We start from the raw sequence: 10,000 nt of genomic DNA, 5'->3' as shown, positions 1-10,000 counted from the left end.
CTATGCTTTGTTTGGGGATATGGTCTCCTTTGATACCACTTATGAGACTAACCGGTACAATATGGTCTTTGGGCCTTTTACCGGTGTCGATCACCTTAAAAGATGTATCACATTTGGTGCCGATTTCACTACCAAGGAAGACATAAGCTCCTTTGAGTGGTTGTTTACCACTTTCTTGAAGGCAATGGGAAATAATGAACCCACTTGTTTGATAACGGACCAAGATCCGGCGATGAAAGTTGCAGTGAGGAAGGTGTTTAAAAAAACAGAGCATCAGTTTTGCATGTGGCATATAATGGAGAAGGTGTCGCTCAAAATGGACCGAGATCTTCTTAAAGAAACTGACTTCATGAGAAGTTACGTTTATGTGTGTGGGACCTAGGATTGGAGCCTTTAGAATTTGAAGAAAAATGGAATAAACTGATTGGTGAGTTTAAGTTGGAAACACATGAGTGGCTAACTGAGTTGTATAAGATAAGAAAGTTATGGATCCCTGCTATATTTAGATATTTATTCTTGGGTGGGATCATGAAGACAACTTCAAGGTCGGAAAGTGAAAATCATTTCCTTACCTCCTTCACTAATCCCCATGTTACTCTTGTAGAGTTCTACATGCGCTTCGAAACTGCAATGGATTCACAAAGACACTCACAAGCTGAATTTGACAATGACTCCAAGAATAAATTTCCATAATGCCACCATTACTCATTGAGAAGCATGCTTCAGAGGTGTTTACTTGCTCTATATTTTATCAGGTTCAAGAGGAGGTGTATAATGCTTGTTTTTTCTGTGGGATTGAAGAGTTCATAAGAGAAAATGACTTGGAAATTGCCAAGATAAATGAGGTGAATCGTAAAAGAACTTTTGAGGTGGTGTTTAATAACACCAATTATGAAACGAATTGTTCGTGCAAGATGTTTCAAAGACATGGCTTACCTTGTAGGCATATGGTTTGGGTATGGGAGGCAAAGAACATAACCATGATTCCTGATAAATATGTTCTTAACAGATGGACTACAATGGCAACAAAAAAGCCAATCTTTGACTTGGAAGGGAATATTTTAGACCAATGCACTAGATTGGTGGACAAGAAGAAAACTTTGAATGAGTTATGGTCTGAGATCTATAGTTGTGTAAGTGTGGCTGAGCAAAATGAAGAAGATCTCGTTGAACTTGTTAAAAACCTTCGGGACTTGAGATTGGACATGGAGGCCAAAAAGAGTGCAAACAACACTCGTAGCAAAACACAAGACATGGAGCTCCTAATTGGATCAGTGGCGCCTAGTGAAATAACCATCAAACCCCCAAAGATATCAAGTAACAAGGATAGTGGCACTAGAAGTGGAAAAAGGATAAAGGGAGAGAGAGAGAGAGAAGGCCATTGAGCAACATCAAAAGAAAAAGAGGCTATGTAGCGCTTGCGGAGAGCTTGGATACCATGACCTTCGAAATTACCCGTCAAAGATATCCTATCACAATCATCCAGCCAAACACTCTTTGTTTCTTGTTTTTGTTCCACACGATTTTTGCAAACCAAACATCCTCTTGCATATTCATCAAAACTAATTCTGAACATGATCATGCCGGGGAAATCGTGACACTTTTGACAAAAGTGTTAGTAAACAATGAGCATCCCACATATATGAGTATACAATACCATTACTTCCAAGTACATCATTGATGCCATACAAGTACATCACCAAAGGCTCACAAGTACGTCAAAACTGAAATTCTTGTAAGTAAATCAGCTCATTTCATCTCCTTGACCTTCTTTAGCATAAGTTGTTTAACTACATTGGAGTCGTCCTTCAAGATCTCACAACAATACTTGGCTCTCAAAGTTTTGAGAAAAAAAGCCTAAAAATAAACAACTATTAATTAACTTTAAAATCAAATATAACTAGAAAAAAAACACCCTTAAAAAATATTTCTTACATTGTTTCTTAAGTTAGTATCCCACGAAGAAGTTCCTTGCGCCATATACATTTCCATGTACCTCATTGCACACACACCACTATCGACATCATCATTCTCATTGGATCTCCATTGCATTTTGATCAGTTTTAGGTCGAAGTTCAATACTTTTTCCGCTCTTGGATCACCGCTTGACTTCAAATAGTTAGAAAATGCCTTAGCCTACAAATGCACATTGTTAATGATGTTCTTTAAAATGCCTTAGCCTACAAATGCACATTGTTAATGATGTTCTTTAAAATGCCTTAGCCTACAAATGCACATTGTTAATGATATTCATAAAAAAGAACAAAGTAGTTGAGATAAATATCAATAAATTACCAATATTGTTGCGTAGCCACCATAATTTTAATCCAATATTCCGGTAAGCATCCTTTGGTCAATAATATCAATCTTGGAATGCTTGAAATTGAAACATAAAACTACGTACCAACCCCTTTGAAGAATAGGACAAAAAACCTGCGATAAGATAAGAAGAGATCAAGGGTTTAAAGATTCTTAAGCTGACCAATGGAAGTTGGAATCTTCCCTATGAGTAAATTACTGTTCAGTTGGAGTTTTTCCAGGCTAAGAATCGACCCAATACTCTCAGGAATCGAACCAGAGAGCTGGTTAATGCTCAGGTCAATAACAGTCAGGTTGGAAAGTTTGGAAATATTAGGTGAAATTGGTCCTGTAAATGAGTTATTACTGAGATCAATGTACTTAAGCTCAGGAAAACTGGTGTAAATGGACTCTAGGATCAACCCACTAAATTTATTATTTGACAGAAGAAGGTAAGTCAAGTTTCTACAGTTGAAAATAAAGCTTGGAAACTCGGCATTTAACTCATTTGATTGAAAACTTAAGGTGTTCAAAAAAGGCATTAGATTGAACATAGACCAGTCAACATTTTTAAGATTATTTGCTCCTAAGTTTAAGATGCATAGCTTCTATAACTTACTAAGGTTGACATGTATTTTATTGCCGATACTGTTATTAAACAGGATAAGAGACTCAAGGAGTGATAACGGACCTATTTCAGGAGGAATAAACCCATCAAACATGTTGCTTCCAAGGTCTAACTTAACGAGGTTGGAGAGGTTACTAATGCTTGGTGGGATTTGACCTTTTACATTGTTACTGTCAATAATGAAGCTTGTGAGAGGTTACTAATGCACTGAAATTAAATATGGTGAGAGTGCCAGTGAGGCCTTTTTTGGACAATACGATGCGAGTAATTGAATTAAGGTCATCACAAAATATGCTAGTCCAATTGCAAGTGGTCGGGGTATCAGAAATTTTCCGACTGAACGAAGGGAGCCGCGTTACAAAAAGGAGGCAGAGAAGAGATTCTGCACAGATGGACAATTTATTACCCTCAAACACTCCAAAGATGTGCATTGTGTCAGACGCGGAATCCTTTTCAAACTTTCACAATCTTCAAGGACTAATTCTTGCAGAGAAGAGACACCATCAAAAATATCCTCTGGTAAAACTCTCAGGAACGGACATTTGCTTAGTCTTAGGTTCTTGAGAGATACGAAGCATGTGTACATACCAACGGGGAAATACTGCAGTTTACAACAGTCTTGAATCTCAAGTGTTTGCAATGTCGGACCATTTGAGAGCAGTTCCACAGGTAAGCTTATGAGTTCTGGCATCTTGGACACTTTGAGCGCGTTCAGACAGCTGTTATATTTAAGAATGTCTAAGGGTTCTTCACTATCTAATTCTTGAAAACTTAGATGTCTAAGTGATGGAAAATTTAAGACAGGCACCATTTTCAAAAGTCAGCAACTTTTTATTTCTAGAGTTTTAAGACAAGGAAATGCAGGTTTTCTTGATTCTAATTCTGCAGGTGGTGGCACAGAAGTCTTTAGCTTACGTTTTCCTAATTCTAATTCCTTAGGTGGCGACTCCCAATTCTTTAGCCTATGTAAACTATAAATTCGAAGACATTTCAGAGCCGGAAATACTTGTAGTGAGGTATCCCTTTCGCTTCGATAGAACTCTTTGCCGCAGGCTTCAACACATTCTAACTTTTCTAACTTTAGAATCTCAAGAGAACGTAGCAGGCCAAGTGTTGGAAGATGTTCACACCTGTAACAATAACATAGTTCCACCACTGTCAGATTCTCAAGTATTGTATCTTCAACGACCATTCTCATCATCCAAGAAGGAAACTCTTTGCCTCTGAAGTGTGTTAAATTTAATGATTTTATGTTTGGATGAGGCTGAAGCTCAGTCAAAACATCCTTATCATTAATTTTATTGTCGGATCTAGTCTGATCACCCCCACATCAAATGTAATTTCATAATCTTCTCCTTTCTCCCAAGGGATGCTCTTGTTGCTTCTTGCTTCTTCACATATTCAACGTCCTCGTATTACTACTGCAACCTGCATACATTCCTCTGCAGTCCAGGTATATAGAGCATCTGCAGCCCAGGTATATAACTTGCTCTAGACGAAGATAGAGTAGATGTATGCAGTGCACTCTGAACCAAGTCCTCACATGCACTAGTAATACGAGGAGGATAATTATGATCGTAATTGATGTAGTATATACGAATTTCTAGCACCATTTGCCGCCTCCATTATGACAAATCAAGCTAAGTATGGCATAATGGAAAAGAGACAAGATTTTAATCTCAAGGTTGGGGGAAAAACTCCTAGTAGGGTTTATTTATGAGAGAGGACCATTACCCTTCCCTCTTACTCCCAAATTGTTTAGTCTCCACACATAGGTCGCCTAGACTTCTAAGAGGTTTTATCCGATAAAGCTTTGGTCTAATGATTGAATGCACAAGGTTGGAAGATAAGTCTAACATGAGTGTCTTACTACTTAGTATATGGTCCTCTTAAAGGATTGGATGTACATAGCTCAATAGTACATCACTAGTGACTTATAAGTACATCACTTATGACTTATAAGTACATCACTTATGACTTATAACACTACAACAAAATGCTATATTTACGACCAAAAATTACGACCACACGTGTTTCCGGTCGTAAATAATGAGCAATAACGACCAGATCTGCTGACTGGTCGTAAATAGAATTAATTATCTACGACGAGGCAGAATTTTGGTCGTAAAAGCTAATATCTCGTTGCAAAAAAATGAACAATTACAACCACACGGATTTCTCGTCGTAAATGATAAGAAATAACAACCACATTCGTTAAGTCGTCGTAATATATAAAATTATTTGCGACGAGACGGAAATCTCGTCGTAAAAACAGAGAAACTTGAAAATTCCTGAAAAACTTAAGCGGGATTTTTCCGGGTTATACTTCAATTTTCTATCTATTTCTTATATTTTCGCCCAAAACAAAAGCTACCTTATCTTTCTCTCTCCACCTTCACTCCCTATTTTTTCACTTTATCATGTTCATCATCTTTCTCTCTCTTCTCATTCCTCTTCACTGTTCGTAGGATATTTCTTCAAACCCAAAAATTTTCCTCAAATTTTCATTCGATTTTTTCTTCGAAAATTTCTATTTTTCTGGAATTTTGTGGGTTTGAATTTGAAATTTGGTCCCTTATTTTTGGAATTCTTGTTCTGAATCTTAATGTTTTTAGTCGCAATTTGAATTTTTCAGGTTGAATCTCAAAGTTTCAAACCAAAACAAATTGATTTTTGGGTTTGAAACTCAAGATTTGAAGATGTTGGTGTTCTTCCTTCAATAGCATCAATTTTTGTTTGATTTGCTCTAATTCGGGTGAATTTCCATTTGTTTTGGGTACAAATTTGTTCGATTTTTGGCTTTTTTTGGGAGATTGTGTGGGTCGATTTTGTGGGCTGATTTTTGGAGATTTGGGTCGATTTGTGGGTGATTTTTTTGTCATTTTTTTGGTGGATGTTGTGGGTGATTTGTTGGTCGATTTATGGGTGGTTTCTGGGAGATTTTGCTGTTTTCTAGATATTGTTTTTTTTTTTCAGATTTTGTGGTCCTAATTTTTCTTTATTTTAATTTGCAGATGAAGATGATAATGAAGACGGAGACGAAGTTTGAACGATGAAGATGCTGATGATGAAGGTGAAGATGAATGATGATGAGTGATGGAGATGCTGATGAATGATGATGAGTGATGCAGATGCTGATGAACGATGATGATTGATGTTAATTTTTTTGTAATTATTTACATATTATTAATAAAAAAAATTATTATTTTTTGTAATTATTTACCTATTACTAATAAAAATCAATTTTTTTATTAATTGTTAAAGTTGTGTAAGGATCTTTGTATATTTACTAAGTAAATGATTAATTAATTTGCCTAATATATGGTCTCATACAAATATTTGATGGTTTAAGTGTGAATTTTGGGTTTGAATTTAAGGGATTCGCCTTATATTTGACACAATAAAAACAACAAGAAATCACGTATTAAATCATCAATTTTTTTAAAAAAAAACAATATTTACGACCAGAAATCTGGTCGTAGATGATACCAATTGCGACGAGAAGTAATCTGGTCGTAAAAGAGCAATTACGACGAGCCACTAAAACTGGTTGTAATATTATTTACGACGAAGCCTTTTACGACGACTGACGACCATACGCGTTTCTCGTCGTAAAAGACTTTTAACGACGAGAATTGGGCCTTTTACGACGAGAAATTCGGTCGTAAATGACAGTTTTTCTTGTAGTGTAAATACATCACTAATGACACAAAAGTACATCATCGATTAAACCATAAACACATTAAACTCTCATATAGTCATAACTTAGGACTTGATGATAAGTACATCATATTAGGCTAAAAGTTAACTAATTACTTACAAGATCGACATCTGACATATATCCATACTCGGAGCAGTTGAGCATGTTCAACAATCTCTTATAGAACTCAAGCTCACATTGCAGCACCGGTTTTTTCCGTCTAACAAGTTCTTCAGTCAAGTTCACCTATAAATTAAATATAACAATTATTAGATAATTATCAAGACTTAGAACAAACTTAGATATTTAATCAGTTCGAAACTTACACAAGCTGTAGGAGGGATAAAGAATCTCTTTGGGGACCCCAATCCACGACCTGCTTCCTTCCGATATAAAAGCAATGACCATATATCAATGATCCCGGTGTCCACATACTCCTCCAAAAGTGATGAAAAAAGATGGCGTTCATCTTGAAATCCTTTGTAATGATACAATACTTCACTGAAGAGACATGATTTTTTTCAAAAAACGAAGAATGACAATGAATTGAAATTTGTAATGTATAAATAAAGCAATAAATTAGACAAAAGAAGTAACATAATCATCTTACTTTCTATCTCCGAATGTCAGAACATATTTGCAGATTTGCTTCTCAATGATAGTCAACTTCTTCAGCACGTCAACAACTCGATCATAATAAGGAGACCTAATTTGCAAAGGCAGGTTCTTTGGCTTCCTTAGAGGACGTTGTCTCTTATTTTCGAGTTTTCCCTCTAATTCCGTATCAAAATGTACAACTTTGTTCTTCCCCTTTTTGTTGCTTAGTCGACCTTGTAAAGCAACGACTATAGGTCTCTCGGTCTCAATCTCAGGTGCATCAATCTCAGCTGCATGAGTGGATGAAATTAAATTGGTATCTTTACTTTGAGGCACCCGAACAAACGGTGAAAGGTCAAGTCCAAGGTCAAAACTAGGAACATCCGGTTGTTGTTGTTGTTGAGTAGCACAAATCTCATAAGGAATGTTCGCTTCCTTCCTAGTTTCTTGTTGATTATGTGTTCCACAAGTCTCTTGATAAGCATTCGCAAGGGCATCAATTGCTTCTAGAACTCCAAGTTGATCAAAGAAAGCATCATACTCGTCTGAATTTGATTTCTCATTAAGATTAGAAACAGAAGGCTCTACTTCCCGTTGAGGTTGTTGCTTCTCTGAGAATTTAGTGAACATATCAACAGCGGTACTTTGTATTTTCTTTATACATTCACTACCCAGGTATTATTTTTGAACCATGGAGAGAACTTGCCCAAATTGAATAAAGTTTGTAGCTAAATTCTTTGTAACACATGAAAGGGTATCAACCAAATCCTGTAATATCAATTCATAGCTTATGTAAATTGTGGAACAATAAATCTTAGTCTTCTCAAAGGAAGTGGAGGATACTATTAAAGCAAAAAAGTGAACATAGGAACATTTTGAAACAAGGAATAAAGAATAATAGTAAGAATGACTTCATGAAAAAAAATGATTCAAAATGCAATTATTTCTAAACAGAGGAAGTATATATATATATTATATATATCCCCATCTTTCATGAAGTAGTTCATAGTGTCATGTAATCCTTTATTTAGAAGCAAATAAAGACTTATTTTGTACACTACCTGGAAGTCAGGATCAAGTATTACGGAAACTATTATAATTCTGTGTAATTTAGAAACATTGTACCCTAAAATTGTTTACAGCCTTAGGGAGGGAGATAACTAGAAGAGTAAATAAGAAGTGTCACATTCTCTTGAGAGACCCTGCAAAAGGAAGTGTGAAGTTCATATCATGGATGATAGAGTAATGAGTTCTGCCTGCTCCAAAGGTATTAGTTCATAATGCAGCCCTTTGTAATCAGTTTCTGACCCTAAAAATCTCTCAGGCATGAATCTCAATGGATCATCCCAGCTTTGTATAATAATTTTAAACCTAGAAATTTTTTTTTCTTTCTTAGTGGTAGCCTTATCCTAGTGAGTAGTCAATTAGCCATTCTCAGATAAGCACATCATTAAATGAGAATTGACAAAGAAACTAAGGAATGTTATGTGTACCTCTGTAGATTTTTGTAATGAATCTCCTTGATCATTTTTTGTAGAATGGACTGGTACAACATCATTAATAATTGTGTTGGCATCACTTTTGATTCGTATAGGAGGCAAAATCCTTCCAAACCCAAAATTTCCGGCCTTTATCTCTGCCTTACATCTTTCTTCTATAGCCTTAGCCTTCCAATAACACAGAATCGGAGCCTTCCTTTCAATTTGCAATCCTATAAATTCAACCCTATCCAAGTAGAATAACTATTGAACAATAAAAATGAATTAGTAATGATAAAAACACAAAAATAATACATATGCATATCACAAAACGACACGTACATCAGATTTCTACAATATGTACATCAGATTTCTACAATATGCACATCATATTTCTACTACATATACATCACCAATACCACTTGTTTCAAATATATATATACGCCTTCTTTGTACACCTTATTGGGAAAAAGAATGAAGCAAGCAAATATCAACATGATACCTTGAAAAGCATGATCTAGAAGCGTATTAAATTATACAATAGAGTATATGAAAGTGTCAATACCGTGAGAAATAATAGAGATCCCGTGAAAAAACTACATGGATTTTTCTTCCAAATCAAGATTGCATGATTAAACAATCAATTGTATATTGGCACCAATCCATCCGACTTATTTACTTGTATCCATGAGTGAAAACAAAATCTTAAGTGCAAAATTGATTCTTATGCCCATGCAAACACGAGGAAACAACAAAAACAACAAAACTTCTCTTGAAATCATCTCCATCCCCCAAAGTAAGAATCCTCTCCGGCATTTTTGTAGTTTTAGGGCATCCTTTCTCCAAACCCCATATACTACTCCATTGTTCCAAAAGAATGCTGAATTCGTCATTGTCATCATCCTTCATTGCTTCCTTCACAACCTTAGGACCCATAGGAAGGCCAAGAGTCACTTGGACATCTTCTCGGTCTATCGTGATCTTCCCATCTCGTACATATAATGTACGACTATATGGGTCAAAGTTCTCAATAAGCCAAAGACTTAGCTTATTGTTTAGAGCCCCAAAGCCCAACTCAAGAAAAACACCGAACCCGATATCTTTTACCGCTTGTCTTTGTTCAGAACTCATATTTTCAATCATAGAGTGAAGTCCGGATGGAGACATACGACTTCCAAACTTACGGACATAATTTTTTCTTTCAACTTCCTCCATTGAAATCTGATGTACAAAACCAAACCTGGTGAAAATCATATAAACAAATTATATAAACTCATAACCGTTATACAACAACTGAAA

The 10,000-nt window shown here is 35.8% G+C and overlaps 1 protein-coding gene across 1 annotated transcript; it reads left to right on the top strand.

The window, feature by feature from the left end:
• Nucleotides 1-692: 692 nt before the first annotated feature.
• On the top strand, nt 693-1,385 carry LOC104893864 (protein FAR1-RELATED SEQUENCE 5-like). Its single transcript, XM_010679993.2, has one exon. The coding sequence runs from the start codon at nt 693-695 to the stop codon at nt 1,383-1,385; it is 693 nt and encodes a 230-aa protein (XP_010678295.2).
• The last annotated feature ends 8,615 nt before the right edge of the window (nt 1,386-10,000 follow it).

This window comes from Beta vulgaris, chromosome 5, assembly GCF_026745355.1.
Source record: "Beta vulgaris subsp. vulgaris cultivar EL10 chromosome 5, EL10.2, whole genome shotgun sequence".
In the NCBI taxonomy this organism is placed as follows: domain Eukaryota; kingdom Viridiplantae; phylum Streptophyta; class Magnoliopsida; order Caryophyllales; family Amaranthaceae; genus Beta; species Beta vulgaris.
This window is presented reverse-complemented; position numbering and strand designations above follow the sequence as displayed.